The sequence below is a fragment of the Pelodiscus sinensis genome, chromosome 6 (assembly GCF_052426305.1).
Source record: "Pelodiscus sinensis isolate ZL-2025 chromosome 6, ASM5242630v1, whole genome shotgun sequence".
In the NCBI taxonomy this organism is placed as follows: domain Eukaryota; kingdom Metazoa; phylum Chordata; order Testudines; family Trionychidae; genus Pelodiscus; species Pelodiscus sinensis.
Window position 1 is genome coordinate 51,139,202 of NC_143057.1, and position 22,486 is coordinate 51,161,687.

At 40.0% G+C, this 22,486-nt stretch overlaps 1 protein-coding gene across 1 annotated transcript in view; it reads right to left on the reverse strand.

Moving 5' to 3' along the window:
• ADAMTS19 (ADAM metallopeptidase with thrombospondin type 1 motif 19) overlaps positions 1–22,486 on the reverse strand; it is a 222,558-nt gene that overhangs the window by 52,154 nt on the left and 147,918 nt on the right. The window contains exons 11-15 of the mRNA XM_014577964.3: positions 15,346–15,447; positions 11,078–11,208; positions 8,712–8,881; positions 2,972–3,099; positions 158–278 (exon numbers count right to left, since the gene is read on the reverse strand). Coding sequence (XP_014433450.3) covers positions 158–278; positions 2,972–3,099; positions 8,712–8,881; positions 11,078–11,208; positions 15,346–15,447 — 652 coding nt within the window. The remainder of the gene's footprint in view (positions 1–157; positions 279–2,971; positions 3,100–8,711; positions 8,882–11,077; positions 11,209–15,345; positions 15,448–22,486) is intronic.

Consider the following 22,486-nt stretch of genomic DNA (forward strand, 5'->3'; position numbering starts at 1 on the left):
CTCAACTATTGCAAATCATCATCAAACAACTATCAGTTATTGTCTTCCTCACCTCTCTGAATGTAGGCAACTAACTGTTAAAGAAAAATGAAGCATTTGACACCCCTTTTCATCAAAACAATTCATGTTTTGTTACATAAAATATAACCATATATACCTGCTCCTCTGGTATGGTTAAAATCGCCTTTAATAACTTTGCATGATTTTCCATTACCATTGCAGACACCACAATGATCCTCGCGTGCCAGAGATCCTAATATTCCATCACAGCCAAATTTCTGTGGAGAAAAATAAAAGTATCCTTGTAAATAAGGGTTGGATTGTGCATTTTAGACCGGTGCATAACTGTCCCAACACAGGGAAAACATCACAAGGTATCACTTGCCTTCCCCTTTGGAAACGTAGAATCAGCGATTAGGGGTAAAGAGACCTCAGGAGATCATCTAGTCCAATCCCCTGCTAAAAGCAGGATCAACCCCCACTAAATCATCCCAACTTGGCCTTTGTCAAGCCTGGTCTTAAAAAACTCTCAGCATAGAGATTCCACCACCTCCTTAGGTAATCCATTCCAGTTCTTCACCACCCTACTAGTTTTCCTTAACATCCAGTTTAGACTTCCCCCACTGCAACTTGAAACCACTGCTTCTTTTTCTGTCATCTACTACTATTGAGAACAGCCTAGCTCCATTGTTTTTGGAATCCCTTTCAGGTAGTCGAAAGATGCTATCAAATCCCACCTCATTTGGAAGGTACAAGCAGCTTATTAACAAGCCCTAGCCCCACTTATGTGGCTGGCCAGTTCTGTTGGCTCATGTATATAGGTGGAGCCATGTCCCAGCCCCCTCCTTGTCCTTTTGTGGCACTGTGCCCTTTCCCTTTTGTGGCACTGTGCACTCCTGAAAGTGCTAGGGACAGCACAATCTCTATGTTTACCTGATCACAGGATTAGTAGCTTTATGTGGCACTTACATTGACTGCAAATGAGGAAGCTTCTTTGGGTTCCTCTTTATATACCACCCATATAAGGGCCAGGTGCAATCTGATGCCAAATCATTTACTGTGCTAGTTTACTGCATTAGAAGAAATATGAGTGCCTGGAACTTGTTTTATATACTTGGAAATTTAACCCTTACTGATGTTTTATTGAAGGTTTATCAACACAAATATTTAGCTTAAACCAAGAAACATTTATGCTAGCACTTCACAAATTAATCTGCTATGCTTTTTTCGATTCATAAATTCCATTGCTAATGTGATAACAAAAACCAGATTTCACTGAATAATGGAAGTAGTTCTTACACAAAGAGACTAGAAATTCTCGTGTAATCAGAATTAGCTGTACAAGTACACTTGCCCAAGGAAACCAACAAAACTTCCATGCATTCTCCTAAATCTTCGAGGCAAAATCAGAAAAACTAGAAAATAAAATAATTCCATAAAAAGAGAAATGACTGTGAAGTAAAAATCTGTTCATGTTCAAGCACATGGGGACTGTTGCTGCATTTCTCCATTATACTAGGGATGTTAAGAAGTGTGTAATCTAGTAACCACGTAGCCAAAAAATATTGTATCGGTTACATTGTTAGCCACTGCGGCTCTGCATTGAAAGGAGTCAGTGGGCAGGCGGGCAGGCTCAGCCCTGGTTCGTGCCAGGTCCTGGCAGCTACCCCCGACGTGGCTCTGCATTGGAAGGAGATTTGGAGCAGGCGAGCAGGCATGCTCCTAAGCTCCTTTTAATGCAGAGCCATAGTGGGGGTAGTTGCCAGACTGAGCTTGCTTGCCTGCCCGCTCCCGAGCTCCTGTGAATGCAGAGCCGCAGCGGGGGTAGCTGCCAAACCCGGCACAAGCCAGGACTGAGCCAGCCTGCCAGATAGCCCACTAAAAAATGTATTCGTAGAGCTACAGCGGGGGGCGGGAGGGTAGGGGCTGCATGTATCCAGTAACATTAACCAATAAACATCCACTTTAATCACTTAACCGGATAGATACATTATGACATTCCTACATTATATTTATTTTAAATTAAAGAGAGAAAAGTAACATTAAGATTTTCAGATGGGAGTCCCATGCTTATTTCCCCTACCACATTGTCTAGACTAAGATGACACAGGCATATTTAAAGTATATACATTAAAATAATTTGAATTAGCATATCAGCTGGTAAAGATGAAATCTACACAATAAAATATAACTTGCCCCATTTACAAGAGGGTTTTATAATGTGCTGAATAAAAACTTTCTCTAATACTTCAAAAAAAATCTTTGTTACCTTACCTAGGTATAGCCTGATATGACATAAAGTTTAAAGGATGCCTATGCAAAGATCTTATCCATTGCAGTAAAGACAATGACTGAGTTGTGTAGGGCTATCCACAGATTGTATTTTCAATAATTAATTAGAAAGGAGTAAAAAAGAAACCCATGAGACTTGAAAGAAGTGCATAGGATGAAGGGACATCAAATGAGACAAAAAAGAGCAGTTAGAGAGATACAAACTTCCATGTACAAATTGAAACTTGAAGGCAACTTAAGGCATATAGTTTTAGCAGCATGCATAGAGTTAGTAGTATTAAGCTTCCATTATACATGATCAATGCCCCTGGGTTTATCGTGAGCTATAGTTCTGAATTTCTGGAGGTTAAGGCTGAATTAAATACTCATGCACACTCGCCATCAGCGTTTCCCATGCTTCTGAAAGATGTGTTCCTCTTCAGGAAAATAAAGTCAATCATCCATTGCCTCATCCTCATTCAGTGTTTTTAATCATTTGAATTCTGTACTGCCTTACCCTAACCCCAGCCAGTCCTTCAGGTGCTACTTCACATAATGTAATAAATGAATTTAAAATATTACATTTTATATGTAGATAAAATTTGTGACCCACCTCTTGACATTACTTTTGCAATATTCTACCAGTATTAGCACACATGCACGGTATATTAAAAGTTGTCTCTGAAAAAATGATTTTTACCTGGCATCTACCATTTGCACAGATATCTAACCCATGCTGACCACAAGAAGTCCCATCCATCACCTTTTCCGATAGAAGAATTGGCTGATCCGTTCCAACAGGGGAACAATATAATGCACAAGGCTTTTCTATAACAGAAATTGGTGAAAAATATACCAATTAGTGAAACTGATTAAATAAACATAAAATTCTTCCAAACCAATGCTTTTGGTGGGGACATCCAGATTTCTACATTACATTATTCAACATGAATTATGTCTAAAGCTTATTTCATTTTACTTAAGGCAAATTAATAAAAGATACTGAATCATCTACAGCTCTTTTTCCTGTTAGAAAATAATAGTATTAAAAACTTCACCCTACACAATATTCATGTGATGCTCACTGCTACAATTAGAAGAATATGAACATTTTAGCTGTCTACTATCTTGGTTGTCACTTCATCTCCAAAAGAGGGAGTATTTGATAGCAGCCTCATTCTACTACCATCACTCATTTGGTTGAAAAAAAAAAAACTTAGTGCATTCTGGATTTTTTTAATTATGCAGGTCAGAAAACCATTTATTTTAAAGAAAGGGCAATAGTTCCAAAAGAACCAAGAACACATGCATTTACAAAGAAACAAAAACACTTTCCTTCTGTCAGAAAAAGCCAGGAGCTTACTGCTTTTACATTTACTTTATGAATTTCATTGCATGAATAATTATGGAAATTGGTTAATTCTAAAAAGCTAAAACATGATCTTACCAAAAGGCTGCTTTTCACAAACACAGGAGCTTTACAAATAATGCAGTTCACGCTATTGTTGCCAAAGCAATCAAAGATAAAGAGATTTTAAAACTTGTCACTGGTGAAATGGAACACAGAATTAAACAACATGATCATAATTTTGGTTACAATTAGCTTCTCAATTTTACTCCCAAACTCATTGCAGATATTTTTTACAAATATAATTACAAGTCTGGCAGGGGTCTGGGTCTGCCCTTGGTTGGGAGCTGCCCCCTGTGGCCCTGGAACAGGCCTGCCACAGCTCCTTTATTTTCATGCACACCTGCTCCTGGCTTCACATGTTGCCTTTGGTGGCCAGGCTGGCAGCCATCTGTCTGTAGATGGCCACGTTCCTCTGTCTAGAGCAGAGATCATGGATGTCAGAGGATTCCCCCCAAATCTCAATCAGGTCCATGATCTCCGCACTGGACCAGGAACGCACCCGCCTTTTCCGGCCCCTGGCAGGCTCCTGGGAGCTTACAGACTGCTCCTGGGGAGTGGTGCAGGGCTGGCTGGCACTGGCTGCCTCTCTCATACTGAGGCAACTGGGTCAGGGACAGAGACTACTGGCTCTGGGCTAGCAAGCCTGGAGCCAGTACAGGCACAGTGGCCAAACAGACTCTATCCCTTTAAGGGCTCCGGGGAGGGTGGGGATGGAGAGGAGTTTTCCTGGTTGTAGCCAGAGAGGCCACCAGGGCACCCTGGGAATGGCTGGAGGCCCCCTATTTTGAAATAAGTGTCTATACAGAACTTATCTCGAAATAGCAATTTCGAAATTAGTGTTATTCCTCATGGAATGAGGTTTACCAATTTCAAAATAAGCCCTCTGCTATTTTGAATTAATTTGTAAATAGCAGTGGGCTTGTGTAGACTCTAGTGAAGTTATTTCAAAATAACTTTGCTTTGTAGACATACCCTAAGTGAGGTACCAATCAGCAGAAATGTAGCAGAATAAAACCCTTTTATATATGTTAATTTTATAAAACAATACTTTCAACGTCATGGGAGGCAGGAGTTGCAGAGACTACTGCAGCCCTGAAGCTTCATGGCAGATGAAGCCGCAAAGGTTAAGAGAATGTGGCTCTGGCAGTTCCACTGAGGCAATGAATTCCAGAACCAAAGAGGCTCCACTGAATAATATCTATCCTTGGTACTTACATGGTGCTCATTAAAGATTGTGAGACTCTCACACTCAGATACTACAGAAACGTGTTGATTCTCACTACACTCTGTAAAGTAGGGCTATTATCTCCATTTTATACATGGAGATCTGTGGCAGAGCGAGACTCAGTGGCTTGTTGAGGTCACACAGTAAGGGTAAGGGTACGTCTAGACTACCGCGTTTTGTCGACGGAAGTTTTGTTGACAGATACTGTCGACAAAACTTCCGTCGACAAAGAGCGTCCAGACACATTGAGTTCTGTCGACAAAGCAAGCTGCTTTGTCGACAGAACTCCGTAGTCTGGATGCAATGTTACAGGCAATAACACCTTCTGTCGACAGAGTTCTGTCGACAGAAGGTGTTATGCCTCGTAAAATGAGGTTTACCAGCGTCGACAAAACTGCTGAGTTCTGTTGACATTATGTTGACAGAACTCAGCGGTAGTGTAGACGCTGGTATAGTTTTGTCGACAAAAGTCCACTTTTGTCGACAAAACTAGGTAGTCTAGACACACCCTAAGTCTAGACTACATGACTCCGTCAACGAAGCTATGTAGATGAGGTTTCTAGACATAGGGAATGAAGCAGCGATTTAAATAATTGCTGCTTCGTTTACATAAAAATGGCTGTCGCGCTGTCCCGATCAGTTATTTGGCGGCACAGCGCGGTAGTCTGGACGTTCCGCAGCTGACAGGGAAGCCCTTGTCAATCGCCCCGTTATGCCTCGCGGAATAAGGTTTACCGGGGTGGTCGACAACGGCTTCACTTGTCGAATGCCGCCAAACAGCTTATTAGCACAGCGCGGCAGCCATTTTGATGTAAATGAGGCAGCGATTATTTAAATCGTTGCTTCATTTCCCTTTTTTGAGAACACTAACTTACATAGCTCCATCTACAGAGCCATATAGTTTAGACGTACCCCAAGATTGTGGCAGAGGTGGAAATTGAATTCACATCTCCAAACATTTAAATTTAGGATTACCAGCAAGTGTGACCCCAGTGAACATTATCTGCTGTGATGGGACAATTAAAGATAAGCCACATGGAATGTTACAGATCAAGAGCCAATTCCATGAATTATATTTAGATGATCAAATAACAACTTTCCACTTACTGAAACGTGTACCATACTTATATTTAAAGATTAAACTGCCATCCAGTCACAGTGGGTGGCTGGTTGGACAGGAGTGGCAGAGACTCCCTTTTGTTGCCCAGGTGGAATGCCCCTCCCTCAATCTGTGGCCTCAGCCAGCGTGGCTACATTCAGCTATACTGTGCTTCTATTAACTAGTGGATCACATATAAATGTTAATTTCTTTGATTCCTCTAGTAAATATATAAAAATCTTTCTAAAATAATCTGTGGTTCATCTAGTAAGAAACACTGGTAATGGAAGTAAACTTAAATTACATTTGAAGATTCAGTGTTTAATTAAAACTGATATTACTGAGCATCTTGCCGATAGTGGCACTCATTCAGATATTTCTTTGTGTGGAGGATGGATTTTTAGTCCCTCCTCCTGGTAGAGACCTCATTCTCATCCATGCTTGTTCTCCCCAACACTCTGCATCTCGCTCATCCAGAGGTTTGCCTTATCTCTTACTTCCACAGTGCATACGCTTGTATTGCCAGGACTCAAGTCCTCGGGGGACTCCCCTGCACTCCGCAATACAGGAGAACCTTCTCGTGTGTCAAGCTGCATTCCAGAACCAATACCATTTGGCCCAGCTGCCCCATGGTCTGGATGGATTCAAGCCACATTTGAGTGGAGTTGTAATCATATATGCTAGTCTCCACTACCTCTGATTAAAATTTGCTATTCTTCTGTTTGCACAGAAAAGCTGCTGGGTCAGATTTCAGTGGCACTGCAACCACTCAGCTTGAATGATGCTCCAGACTGCTCCAGAAACAGCTGTACTGATTTACTACAGGGCTACTGGTTAAAAAAGATTAGGCCATACCTCCAGCTGTGCAGCCTATAGAACTTTGGGCAACTATGAAAACTAGGGGAGGGCATTCACTTCTTCCTCTGGTCCCCAACTGGCACGACTGCAGATGACGAGTTGACAGGATTTGTGACCCCACCAGCAAGGTCAATTTTGACTTTGAAATGACCAGTATCATAACTGCCACTGGGAGAGGGTGTACCAGGATTTCCCAGCCTCCGCTGCAGATATTGCTGCTCTGATATCAGGGTTGAGTACCAACAAGACTTAGTCTTCCAGTGGCTCGAGGCTGCAGCCAATCAGCAACTACCAAGTTAGTTATGACGCATCAACTGCTTCTTCTAAGGGGGATGCTGAAACAGATTAGGAGCTCCTCAGTGCTAAGCCAAAGCCTTGGACATGGGCCTACCTATCAGACTGTATCTTCAGTTAAGCAGTCTGACAAACTGATTATTTTTCTTGTGAGGTTTAAAGGCCCAAATAGATAAATTTTGAGTTCAACCTCACCTAACTGGCAAAGGGCTACCAAAAGGTTCACTGCATGAGATGCTTTGCTCTTGGCAAGCTTTAACAGTCACCTTTGAACAAACAATTAATCAGAATGACTTTGAATGTGTGACCTCAGAACTTCAGTACTTAGAAAATCAAACAGGCTATTAACCTACAGGTGCATGATTCTTTCTGACATGGATGAAGGCTGTTAATATGAATGATTCTGACATTTTCTTTTAAGGGTGCATTATAAATTGCAATAAAGCATTTCTAAGCATTGCATTAGTAAGTCATATCTTTGGCTGTATCAACAGTTGAATATTTTTAAAATGGTTTTGTAACTTAATTCCTCAAGTTACTTACTTTGAAGAAAATACAATATGATAACATTGAAAGGAAATTCAGTAGTAATAATAGCTATCATCCACACTCCTCACTCAGGGTATGTCTACACTCGACCCCTCATTCGAACTAAGGAGGCAAATGAAGCATACTGAAGTTGCTAATGAAGCGCGGGATTTAAATATTCAGCGCTTGATTAGCATATTTGCGGCCAGTTGTCATTTTAAAAAGCCAGTAGCCCGAATTAACTTGCCGCGTGTAGACGCAGTAGTCTGATCCAAAACTCATCCCTTGAATTAACTGTTACTCCTCATTGCACGAGCCACAGGGAAAGTGCAAGCTCTTTAAATGGCAGTTGAAAGAGCTCCCATGGCTCCGTCTCCCAGGCAACGTGCTAAGGGGCGAGGCCTGGAACAACCTTGCAGGCCAGATCGAAGCCCTAGGTTGGTTGGATTTGGCCTGCTGAGTGTCTTTTGTCCACCCTTGGATTAACCAGTTACCACTAAGCATCGCCAGTTACCTGTTTACATCCCTAATAAGAAACTCACCCAGATTCAAAATATGCATTAAATATGGGATTCTGCCAAATCCATATTGGGTATGGATATCTAAAGTTTATACATGCTAAAGCTTCTCCATTTCTCTAAGATCAATACCAGCTACTGTATCTTCACTCTCTCTTCAATGCATGTTTAACTATGGCATGCAAGTTTTATCATCTTGGTGATGTTCCTCAATAAATGTGTGCTTTTGAAAATCTACATACTATTTCTTTTTGCATTTGCTCTATTGATGTTTAATTTTATGGCAGATGGGAAGGTCAAATTCAATATAAAGATGAGACAAGAGACAAAAACCTCTAGACATACATAAAACTGCCATCACTATGGTAGATGAGCAATAAAATTAAAAGATTCAATATGCAACTTACGTTAAAGCTTCAACCTGATGAATTATAATCATCTTTTTTTACACTGCTTTCTAAATGGACATAGTATAAGTATACTAAAAGTACTATAGTTTACTTTTACCTTCATCTATAACAGCTTGCCACGGGAATATATGCTTCTGATATGAAGGTCTGACAGCAAAAGCCTGGCACTGCCAGTCCCTGAATGTAGGCATTCCAGCAGGACAAGAAGGATTCTCACAAATTTTGTATTGTACTCTGGGTCCATGACAATCTCCTTCAGGACCTGGCCTAGAGAAGATGGAACAGCCATGTCTTTTATTTGTTAATGACATTTTTGCCAAACTCTTAAAACACTTCATTCAGTCTATATAAAAAGCTGTTTTAACAAAGAGACCTCTTTTGATGAAGTATATTGTTTACCTTAAAACACATTAAAAATCACCAGCTACAAAACCAAACTTAAAATACTATATGGCTTCTCTTTTTCATCAATCTCTTAAGAAAGATTCACAAATTCCATTTTTTCATTTATACCTGGGAACAGATGAAAGAGAAGTTCAGCACAGGTTTTCAAGACTGGTTATTATAGCCATCCAGTTGCTTTTTTCAATATACTTTAGGTGATTTTTTTTTTTTAGCTCTGACTAAAGCAAAGCTGAACTAAATCATCAATGAATGGGCACAACACGTGCAAGTACTTCAAATTTATAACTTTCTGTAATTTGCTAGTGCACTGTTACAGTTTTGCAGTTCAATTCCCCTTCTCCACAACTGCAAAAACTGGAGAGCATGGAAATATTGGGAACTCTTACCTGGAAAATTAGTGAAAATGAAATTAAGACATCGCTACATACTGGAAATGGTTTATAGGCATCTTATAATACAGCTAGAAGTGATATTCACATGGGAGGATGCTAGGGAAGACATGCACACAGCAAAAAAGGCTTTTCAGTCAGAACATCTTGCTCAGTACTCCCATTTCCATGTTTTCCTCATCTTCCTTTTTACAAATTCCTCTGTTCATTTTTCTCACTATCCTTTCTGACCTCTTTTTTAAATTTTGTCTCTGGTATGTTTCTCTCTTTTTTCCCCATCTTCTTTCTTCTTCCCAATTATGTTCCCCCTTCCTGTATAGCTACTCCCCTCCCAACTTTCTCTCTTTTTTCCTGCAAAGGAAAAAATGGGATCGAGCAACTGAGGGGGGATAGTATTTTTTAAACCATCTACAGTAAACTTCTGATAATCTGGCACCTTTAGGACCCAGGGGGTGCCGGATTATCAGATATGCCGGACTATCAGAAGGGGGGGGGCTATGAGGGGTCTGGAGTGTGGTGGGGGATGCCACCCCAGAGCCCTCATAGCCCCCCCTTCCGATAGTCCGGCTCTGCCCCAGGCATCCCCGATTCAGCTGCTGCTGGTCAGTTTCAGGAGCAGCTGAATCCGGGACGCCTGCGGCAGAGCAGCTGGGGTGCTGCCGGGTTGGTCCTGTAGCGCTGCTCCTCAGGGCTGCAGGATCAACCTGGCAGCACCCCCGCTGCTCTGCCCCAGGTGTCCCTGAGTCAGCCGCTGCTGAAACTGATCAGCGGCTGACTCCGGGAAGCCCGGGGCAGAGCTGCTCTGCCCTGGGCTTCCCGGAATCAGCTGCTGGTCAGTTTCAGCAGCGGCTGAATAGGGACACCTAGGGCGCAGCTGGGGTGCTGCCAGTTGGTCCCGCAGCCCCGAGGGGCAGCGCTACAGGACAAACCCGGCAGCACCCCAGCTGCTCTGCCCCTGGCTTCCTCGATTCAGCTGCTGGTCAGTTACAGCAGCGACCGAATCGGGGAAGCCAGGCGCAGAACAGCTCCAATTGTCCGGCTGCTAAGCACTTCCGAGTTCCCGATGGTGCTGGACCATCAGGAGTGCCGGAGCATTGGATGCCGGACTAATGGAGTTTTACTGTATTTAGAGTTCTCAGGTGAAATCCTGGCTCCAATGAAGTCAGTGGTTAAGCACTCCTTGCCTTCAATGTGTCAAATTTTGTTTGTTTGTTTTTGTTTAGACCTATTTAACTTAAGTGTTTGTAAAAAATATTTAGAGGAGAGACCTCTGTGAAAAGTTTAACCATCAGTCCACTTGAGGGTAAGGTAATTCCCATTCCATTGCTCATCTCCTTCAACAACTCCTCCAGCAAAAAAATTGTTTAAAAAACAAATAAATAAAATTAAATTGTAAGCTATGTCCTTGTAGAAACAGTTGAAACTATGAACAAATGACAAGATTACATGAATAATTTCCTACTGTTTCCTAGCAAGACCAATCATGTAACCCATTTTTTAAAAAAGAATGTTGAACTTCCCAATCCCTACAAATCTCCTGTATTCAGTATTTATAGGGAAAGAAAAATTGTATACATGTAGCACAGCTGCATATGGACCAGGCTTTACTGCAATTAAACCCTACTGAGAAATACCAAAGAACAAAAAAAGAAAACTGAACTCTTTTTACCCAGTGCATTTGCGCTGTCGACTGCTGATTCCAGTGTTGCAAGTTCTGCTGCAAGTGCTCCACGGGCTCCATTCCCCTTCCAAATTTTCAGGAAAAGATGCCCTACTGGTACATTCTCCAGCCTTACACCACTATGACAAAAGTCAACTATCACGTGAATAAGTCAATGCACATCCAAAATAACTCATTGCTCTCTACTTGTAGTACAGTATAAGCAGGGCTCACTGAACACACTCTTAAAACCACCAAATCAAAGAAAATGTTGGGTATTTAGGTCCTGTTCCAGTTCTCCTTAAAATTAATAGAATTTTTCCATCAATATCCTTGGTGGTTTCACTTGGACCTTGTTGTATAAAGCACACCATTCTGGACTTTTTTATTTCTCTACTATTCAACTGCTCCAAAAAAACACTGAAGTGAGGAGGATGAAAGTAAATGCAGCTGAAAGATAATGTCTATATCAATATAAGATAGAGTTCTGGACTTCATGTGTACATTCACATTTATCTCTGGCATTTATAATGAAAACTCTATGTAATGTAGCACACAAATTTTAATGTAAATGGCACTTTATTAATAATGCCCTTCCGAGCTTTCAGAATATTTTGGATGAAATCCTTGCTTTATTAAAGTAAATAGAAGTTTGCCATTTCACCCATTGTATTTCTATATGTATTTATCATTTGCCAGAACAGGACAACTACAATTCTCTTTCATTTATCTACTTTGTAATATGCTGTATAACAATAAATCATCTGTTAGATTTAGCTTTCAATTTAAGTTTTCTAAGTGGTGTTCACATGCCATGGTGATAAGCACAGTGCAAGTGTGTGTGTGTGTGTGTGCGCGTGTGTGTGTGCGCACACACACAATTTTATAGTGTAGATAAATGGAATATATCTCCAACATACACACTAAAAATACATCACATACTCATTTGTAATGTGCCTATAACAATGGCACTAGGGCACCAATGGCAAAACTAAAATTCAAAGCAAAAATTTTCAGAAACAGAGGACTTTGTGGCTGGTAAGCCCTCCTCTGTCCCCTGCCTCTTCTCCTCCCTCTCCCCCTCCACCAAAAACAGGCTGGTTAGCCCTCCTCTGTCCCCTGCCTCTTCCCTCCCTCCCCCCTCCATCTCCCAGAAGCAGAGGGGCAGGAAAGAAGGGCTAGAGCTGAGAGTTCAGTTGGGCCCTAGCCACTGAAGGAGCTAGACACCTTCCATGAGCTCCCAAGGTGAGAGGCTAGCATGCACCTCCAGGAAGCGGAGGACAGGCCAGGACCACTGATGATTCTAGACTCAGAGCAACTGCAAGCCCTGATGGAGGCTTCGTTCCACAACCTGATCCAGTACAAGCTGGTTCCAAGCCAAGCTTGCCCAAAGGGTGAATTGGAAAGTAACCCAGGAGTAGGCAGCCCTGGTCTAGCTGAAGCAAAGTCAGTGAACTGAGTCAGCGTGTTGCAGTCAGGATTCCTGGTGGCAGCTGGGGCTGTCACTGTTATGGTCCTGGGCTGGGATGCAGTAGAGGGCAGTATCCCCATTTCAGGGCAGAATGCCTGTGTATGTCGTCTCTCCGCCAGAGCTAGGAGACCTAACTGCTGCCTACCCTGAACAGTTTACTGCCCATTCTGAACTAGGATCTGGCCATATGGAGTGCTTGTTCAGCCTAAACATTGAGTTAACACTGAGAGCACCAGACAGAAAGGCTGTTTGCACTCAGTGTCCTTGCTCAGTGCTACCACAGCACCCAGCATCTCAGAGGAACAATTTCTGGGAATGTCTTGCTCAGTGCCTGAATCCTGCTCAGTACCCAGGATTTAGCTGCAAAATGCTAACAAATCTCTCCTAAGTACATGAGATGTGTGATTTTTAGAGGTTCATAGGTTGGCCAAATTTGAGACTATTTTGATGAGGATGGCAATAGCATATACAGTAAAACTCCAATAGTCCAGCATCCAATTGTACGGCACTCCCAATAGTCTGGCATCAAAATGGCAAGAGCCTAGTGAGTGAGCTTCAGCAAAAACAAGTCACAACACAGCAGCAGCAGCTGCTGAACCAAACAAAAAGGGTAAAAAAGGGTTAAAAAAATAAAACATTACAGTATACTGTATCCAGTATGTACAATAAAAAGGGTTAAAACACTTTATATATAGTATATACTGGATACAGTATATATATATAACCAATTTATAGTACCTCCTGATAGTCCAGCATATCTGATAATCCGGCACCACCTAGGTCCCAAAGGTTCCAGATTATCGGAAGTCTACTGTACTTGGCACTAGTGAACATGCCCCGCCCCACCGACAAATTTAAACTCTATGCTTCTAAGAACAGAGGCACTACCATGTCTCAATGAAATGGTTTTAACAAATACAAAACAATGCATTTTCTGAATTTTGTTCTCAGAACAGGCTAAGACATTTTTGATGAAATTTTCCAAAAATATTAGATTGGCAAGGTTATAAGCAACAGAAAACAAGGACTGAAAATGGAAATGGTCAGGTAGCTTTCCCTGCACCATTTATAATGCAGCCTTAAGGTTCTCTTCTCTCAATGAATGATGGATTTATACATATTTCTCTCTCTCAGAAAAAAATGCTACCTTTATTTAGTAAGAAATAGCAGTTGTTTTAAAATATTAACTAGGCTACACAAGCATAGTTTAGCAGTATCATTAGGGTGACACAATTTCATTATTCTGAGGGAACAAAAATAAACAATGACTTGTTCCTAGTGTACATCAGTGATATTATTTGAATACTTTATCTTATTCTGTTTATGGTTTTGTTTAGTTTTCAGATGATGAAAACTGTCCTTGGCTCAATGTTTTATGATTCAGAGAGCAAATTATCCCCAAGGGAGACTGCACAGGGGCTGGCAGTGTAATACCATGAGAATAGCAAGATATATGAATGTTTCTGTGCTGTTTATTACTTTTTTCTAAAAAGAGGGTTGGCTTACGCACTTGACCTCCATTTATTGTGATAGCACACATTTGGCAGAGACCCTTCTAAGTATAAAAGCTGTTGATGGACATTTAACAGAAGTCTCGCTTGAAGTGACCATTTCATTTCTTTATTGAGCAATTCTTTAGGAAATCTGCCATTCTTTCAGGTGCAGTGACACTTCAAAACATCTTTGAAATAAATCTTATTAATAGTAATTTGGATATAGTAATTCTGGTTCTTTGCATGGGATTAATTCTAGTAAATAGCATTTGTGTGTGTTTAAAATCCCAGCAGAGATGTTCATATCTCTGAATATTCATATTTCTGCTTAGAGATAAATTTCAGAAACAATGCACCAATAATATTCCACTTAAAAAAAAAATTTAAAAAAAACCAGAATTAGTTTTAAACAAAAATAGTTAAAATGTGCAAAAATACTTTGATTTGGTTAAGTTAGAGATTTTTTACTCTTCACAGGGACAGATACCTTTTACCCATGTGCCAGCGTGCTGCTGATTTACACAAATAACTATTTCATTAGGAAAATGTATATGTGTACTCTCTCTACCCCAAAAATATTCACATCATATATAGAAAAACTGTATTTTTAGATGTTAATCAGAATAAACAGTAATGGTAATGAACTCTTTCAAACTTCTATTAATCTCCTTTTGAAAGCTATTGCATCTTTAGTAATATTATACAGGAATTTTAATTTATGTGCAAATAGTAAATGGGGGTGGATGGATGATCAGCTCTATTTATTTGAAAGCCTTAGACAATTATGCTCTCTAAAAATTATTCACTGTTGCATTTTATGTTTTCTCTTTATGTTAAAAGTAAATGACACTCAATTATCTATTGCCAAAGTATTGTTTAGATGTTAAGTTTGCTAATTTATATTAAAATATTCAGTAATGAACCTACAGTTATTATATAGTTTGTAAAAAACACTGAACAGAATAGTGATATTAGATTTTTTTCTATAGTGAAATTTCTTTATAGAGTAATGTTGATATATTTATATTGTGAACTACTGTGAGAACCCAATAAAGACATGCTAAAACTATCAAGTATATTTGTGTATACAGTGATAATCCAGTCCCCACTGGATACTATCGTAATGTTATATTAATAAGATTTATTCCCAGAAATAACTAATTATATATTTCCTAAAAATTGCAGATTAAAATGTTTCATTGTGCATTTAAAAGTAATGTGTGTGCAATTTTGCAGAGGCACTTTCCAAAATTTAATCACAATTAATTACTGCATTACTTCAATTAGTTACAATATGAAAATCAGTATAATACCTTTCCAGTGTCACAGTCTGTTCCATCCATTGGTGGATCCAGTTTAGTTTTGCACTCCTTCTCACCTTCTACCTTACACCACAACCCAGTACAAATAACATGCTGTAAAACAAACATACATAGCTAAGGGCAAAGGACTTAACTGACTGTAAATATGTACCGTAATCCATAATTTCAACAGGATGTTGATGATTTGAAGGTGCTAAAGTATCTACAGAGTAAAATATATGTAAAAGTACCCTGTGGATACAGTTTTCATATGGGTTTCATACAGTTTTCACTCCCCTTGGGCATGGACACAGTAGAAAAAATTCAGTTGTGCTGCTGAATTGGAGGATGGATTCCAGCAGTCTGTGTACAGGGTCACAATCATTAAGCGTTGCCAAACTGACACAGGTAGGGTTTGCCACTATACTGATCAACTGACTTAGAGCTAGCTGTAGGTGGTGTGCTACAGCCACAATCTGAAATGAGGACTCTGTTTCCATCTACTAGTGCACAGTTCAGCTACTTGAACTGGGGCAAAAAACAGGTGAGAATAGGTGGCTTAGTGAAATACTTCTTTCTCCACAAATCTCAAGAGTTTCCTAGGATTTAAGAGACCTAGCAGTCTATTCCATTATTGTTTTACCACTCTTTCATGCATGGAAAGGAAAGAAAACTAGTACTATCATTAGAAATCAAAAGCATCTTAGAAACCAGTGAAATGATAGGTTCGTATACACGCACACGCACACGCACACACACTTTTGAATTGTGTTCACGAGGGGGCTTGGAGAATGAAGTATAATAGACTTTACTTAAAAGGGTAAAACTGAAAAGCTAAATGAAAATTGAAATATTAGTGCACCAAAATACCACCTCAATAGGATATGTAGGATAATCAAGTTAGTTAGCAGATTTAAACAGTTTATCCTGATATTGTAAAAATCATCTAATACTTCCTAGTTTGAATCATTTTAAAACACTACAGAATCTCCAACAAACCAGAATGATCCAGGAAATGTTCACAGATGAAAATAAAAAAAGAATTTTTAGATTAAGTAAAATTTATTTTCCTACTGAATGCCCAACACAGTCTGATCATTAGGGAATTCAACCTCATAAATGTTAACATCAATTTTAATTTGAGCTTTACAGCTCATCCTTAAATCAAATATGAATTCTCTAACACTGTTGAGAGAGAAGTGAGTTTTCAAAATGAAAATGAATACAGGCAGTCCCCAGGTTACGTACAAGATAGGGACTGTAGGTTTGTTCTTAAGTTGAATATGTATGTAAGTCAGAACTGGCATCCAGATTCAGCCGCTGCTGAAACTGACCAGCGGCTGACTACAGGAAGCCCGAGAGAGTTGCTCTGCCCCGGGCTTCCTGGAATCAGCCGCTGATCAGTTTCAACAGGCTGAATCTGGACGCCAGTTCTTACATACAGATTCAACTTAAGAACCTCAGGCGTCCCCAAGTCAGCTGCTGCTGAAACTGATCAGCAGAGCAACTCTGCCTCGGGCTTCCAGTAGTCAGCGCTGGTCAGTTTCAGCAGCGGCTGACTTAGGGACGCCTGGGGCAGAGCAGCTGGGGTGCTGCTGGGTTGAAACTGACCAGCAGTGGCTGAAACTGACCAGCAGTGGCTGAATCAGGACGCCTGGGGCAGAGCAGCTGGGGTGCTGCCAGGTTGGTCCAGTAGCACCCAGAGCAGCGCTACGGGACCAACTGGCAGCGCCCCAGCTGCTCTACCACAGGTGTCCGGAGAAAAACCTGGTCTGCTGGGGTGGGGGGCGCACTAGCTGCGCGCTCCCCCCCCCCCCCAGCAGACCAGGGAGACGCAGGCGGCGGACCGAGACACACCGCGGTCCCACCGCCCGGGTCCTCCGCGGCTTTGCTCTGCGTCTCCCTGGTCTGCTGGTCTCCAGCAGACCAGGGAGACACGGAGCAAAGACGCGGAGCACGCGGGCAGCGGGACAGACGCGGCGCGTCTGGGCTGTCCTGCTGCCCGAGTGATCCGCGGCTTTGCTCTGCATCTCCCTAGTCTGCTGGGGGGGCTACCCCCCCAGCAGACCAGGGAGACGCGGAGCAGCTTTTCTCGCCCCAGAGGACACGGGCGGCGGGACCGCAGTGCATCTGGGGTCCCGCCGCTCCCGTCCTCCGGGGCGAGAAAAGCCCCGTTCGTAACTGCGGATCCAACATAAGTCGGATCCGCGTAACTCGGGGACTGACTGTATTTGTAAAACTTCTGCTATTGCTCAAATCATATAGAAAACATTTCTTCAGACACTATTAGCTCCCTGATGACTTCCTCAAATGTTCCTTGTTCTTTCCTTTCCAATAGCTCCTGCTTCATGATGTACTTCCATTTCTTCATAGTCCTCTCTGCCTTGGAAACAACATAACACTAAATTGAATCTGACATTCACATACAATAGATATCAAATAAGATGACACTGCAAACTATAATGGAATTTCATTAAGGGGTCATAGCATTTTAGATGTTGTGGATGAAAAGAACTGTTGGTACTTCAATCCACCTTCTAGTTTCAGGACAGGACAGTTTTTATTTTTCCCTGAAAGGAAGTTTAGCCATGAACATTGCTGCCAATTGTAATCCTCAGTCACTCCTGGAAGACTTCTATTTGTCCCTACCGACAAATTACAATGACATTTTATCCTTAATAGAGAGGAATCAAGTTCAGAATCGTGACTGTCCCCTCCTTCCTTTTTACCCCTACTTTGTCTCCCATCCCTGTTACCTGGAAGCCAGATGGAAGCAAAGAGGGCCACCTGGGACTGGATCACTGTCTGTAGGTTATTGCTAGTGCAGTCTGATACCCAAAAAATATGGACAGTGCAAGGGCAGGAAAGACCAGGAGAGACAGAGGATTGAAAGAATCCAAGGCTGCTAAAAAAGATGTTTTATCTGCCTTAAATTCTTTATTATGATTGCAAAATTGAATAATTGCAAAACTGAATAATTGGTCTTTGAAATGATGCATGAAAAATATGTTTTTGTTACTGAAATAAAATGGTACCCTGAAAACATTTCATTGTAAAGAAATTATAATTTGATAAATGTTTGTATCTGGGCCAGGGCATAAGGGTCCCTGAAAATGTCAATGTGTATCTAATATGTAAATATCAGTAATACCACATTACAAAATGAAGAGAGTTATTTTAGTAGTCAGAGAATTGCATGAAAACAAAGGTAAGGATGACAATGAACCAAATTCATTCCTGCTGTATTGCCGATGGAGTTACACCTAGGAAGAAACTGACCTAATAAAGCATCATATGTTTGTAAATACCTTATAAAAACCCTAAAAGAATGTTAGAGCTGATACTAGCCTAATTAGACATCACAGTGTAATTTGTTTTATGGCTTAAGGTCCAGAGAGAAAAATGTTTAATTTATAAAACTAAGTTTTAAGCAAAATTAAAGCTCATAACTGTAAAGGAAGCATTAAAGTTAGGAACAAGCCTACTCTGCCAATTCCTGAAAACTATGCCAACAGGTCTTCTACTATTGTACAGTTATGCTATGTCTGAACTACATTCTTCTTTTGTAAGAGGAATGTAAATGAGGCCAATCGAAAATTCAAATGAAGCACTGATTTACAAATCTCATGCTTCATTTGCATAATCGCATGAGCGTGCTTTTTTGAAAAAGGTTTTTTGAAAAAGAAACTGAAGTCTAGATGGGGTTCTTTAAAAAACAACTCTTTTTTGAAAGAACCCATACTCCTAATTTTTTCAGAAATATGGGTTCATTCGAAAAAGGGTGTTTTTTCGAATGAAGCCCTTCGGGTATGTCTACACTGCATCCCTAGTTCGAACTAGGGATGCAAATGGAGACAATCGAAGTAGTTAATGAAGCGGGGATTTAAATATCCCGCGCTCCATTAACATGATCTCGCCGGCGCGCTAGTTCGAATCACAGCTGATTCGAACCAGGAAGTGCGCGCCGGGACGCGTTAGTTCGGACTAAAGCCCTTAGTCCGAACTAATGTTACTCCTCATTTTTTGGTTGGTGACCACTGACCTAATTTATCCTAAGAAACTATGGAAACAATTTACATGGCCATTGCACCTAAAATCACTTATCTTCTAGGTTCACTCCCATCATTTTTACAAAAGGTAAACAAATTACTAAGCACATTTATATTAGAGGCAAAGAGTACACACACAAAAAGTGTAATGTAGGCTAAGTGACAAATAGGATACATTAAGAATACTCTGATATTTAACTTCACCTTTGGGCCTTCATCAAAGGCCTTATGAACTGACTAACCTAAGAATATGCAGACCTCTGACAATGGCTAATATTGACAGAAGACCTATAAATTGACTCCTCTGCCCATTATATTTCACTAAAGATGACATGTGATCTGTTATTAAAAGCACATGGAGGGCTCCATCAGTTCTATGTCTGCTATCAGCTTACAAAACCAGTCATCACACACTTCTTTAGAAATTGGCCCAGTTTTAAAATCAAACCAATTCTTTCTTATTCTCAGAGCTCAACAAACCGCAGCGAGATCTACTCGCCAGCCCCACACATGCACCAGACATGCGTGCAGTGCCGGTGAATGGGGCGAACGGGGTGACCGGCTGAAATCTACTTGCCATGGGCGAGTAGAAACAGTGATTTGTCAAGCCCTGCTTATTCTTACCAACTTATTATGTAGATAGAGTATTGGCGGCTTGGGCAGCCACACTGGAAAAACATTTGGTGTCTTATGCAGACTTATCTAAATTAGAAAATCAAAGTTTTATTAAAATGCACAAACCCACAATTATATGATGGCATTATAAATATTTTAATAGATCTGAATACAAAAAATACATTGATCATTCTGAATTTAACAAATAAGTACTAATAAAAGTTGGTAATGCTACATCTGCTAATGTACAAACACCTCTATTAAGAGGAAACAGATAATTTAGGATCTTTTCAAATGATGACAAATGTTAGTGTAATATTGACTCAGATTACACAGAGAACTAATATCACAAAGAAGAGAAAAGTAATAAAGGATTTGTAGATGCACATATGAGATCTTCTGTATGAAATATTTTATATACAAGCCCAAGGCCATATAAAATATACACTACACCAAAAAAAGCAACTGATTTTTTAAAATTGATCTGAAGTCTGTTAATATCTTCTGGAAGAATGCATCTAATCTAAAGTCTATAGCATGGTTACACAAGATCCGTTCAATCCATAAAGAATTAGGTGTGACATTAAAAAAGTGTACATATCATGCTTGTTTTACAATACAGTATTTAGTATTCTCATTAGATAGTTTGCAGGTGCTAGAGAAGCTATTTAACTACTTCAGATGGCTTGCTAGCAGCAGTGCAAATAATTAGCTACATTTATGTTATTCCCTGCTGTAGTTTATGTTTTCCCAACATCATTATATATTTTGTTAGAAATTTATAAGTATCTTTTAATTTAGTTTTAATACCTAAACTGTGGATTTGGCTATATTTGCTTTTGGTGTTTGCATATAACAAATATAAAGAAAGCATTCAGCACAACACATAAAATGAAACTCTTTCACAATAATTTGCTTTAGATTCTCAGATGACAGAGTTTCCTTGGTTAAATATCCTTTGGTTGGATATTTCCTGCTGACATTTGCTTTCATGTACATAAATTGAAAGAACAATCAGGATTAAAATTTTACACTGGAAAGTTTCTATGTCACCATCTGTCAGATCCTCTTTCCTAACCCTTCAGGACATATGCTGTACTCTGCATAAAACAGAAAGGTTTACTCATCTTTGCAGTTGTACTTTTATTACTGAATTAATGCAGTCAGAATTTTTTAAACAAAAATCCAAGGCTTTTCTGACTTTTAAAGATTTTTATGGTGCGGAGGCAGAGATAATGAAAAACAGCAGAACATTTTCACTGGGAACTTTAAGACCTGTCAGTTAAATTGACTGAATGTGAGACTAAAAGAAAACTGGAGCTCAGCGACAAAACTGTAGTGACATACAGACAAGAGTACTGCACCTTGCATCAGAATTTCAGTCTTCCACGGTGAAACTTTCTCCTTTCCCCAGCTTGGACAGTTAAGTTTACAGTTATGATTACAAAGTTTAGTTTTGATACAGTATGTTCCCTCTCTGGTACACTGCTATCAAAAGAAGCTACAGATATTTGGACGAAGAGTGGGAAATACAATTTATCTGAAGATATGAATACTGGTAACACAGTTTTTATAAACTATATATTAATTTACTACAGGTACCTAAAGGGTGCAATCATACACAACAATGTATAACAGAAAAGCTGTGCCAAACTAAACAGATTTTCCCTTCCAAAAGGACTTATGAAATATCCATTCTGATGGTAAAAGCTTCTATATTACAAATGAACAACTTAACAATTACAGAAACAGTGTGGCAGGGGTCACTGTGGCTGGAACACATCACAGAACAATTGGCTTTTCCAGAGATTTTTGAAAAAAAAGTGAGAGATAATTGTGTAAGTCAAGTGGAATGCCATTCCAATCTTACAAACAGATGAGAAGAAGGAAAAAAGGTGGCATGCAAGAAAGACAAAAAGAGCAGTTAATAGCAATACTTGCACTAAGTGAGGATGGGATAACAGTAGTGGTGGAGATAAGGACAGTTATGTAATAGTTCCGTAATATTTTTTCTTTTTTCATCATGATCTTTGTGTCTGATTTTCTTTAAAAATTGTCATGCTATACAACCACACTATTCATTTTCTATAAAAGATCACAGCTGTGTTATGACAAGAATTTTTTTAGTAAAGTTGACTAGATAGCATTCACATCCTGGACTTTAATCTTCAAAGACAATATTTTGCAGTTCTGCAATTGTACTCAATTATCAAGTTGTACTCGTGAGCCATTATCTTGCTTTCTGTTATTCAAAAGAATGGCAGGAACTAATTTATTCTTATACAAAATAAGAGTGGGCATAAAAGCAAACTTGGCACTTTTACAAGATAATCACAGTGACACAGTATAAATCTTACTCTGAAAGATGCACAGACACTTTGTTCTTGAAAGGCTTTAGGCTACTTTTCTTAGACTAAATAAATTACTACCTTCAACTTGAAGTATGTTCACAGGGTTAAAAAAAACCCTTAAATGTAAAGATTAAGTAA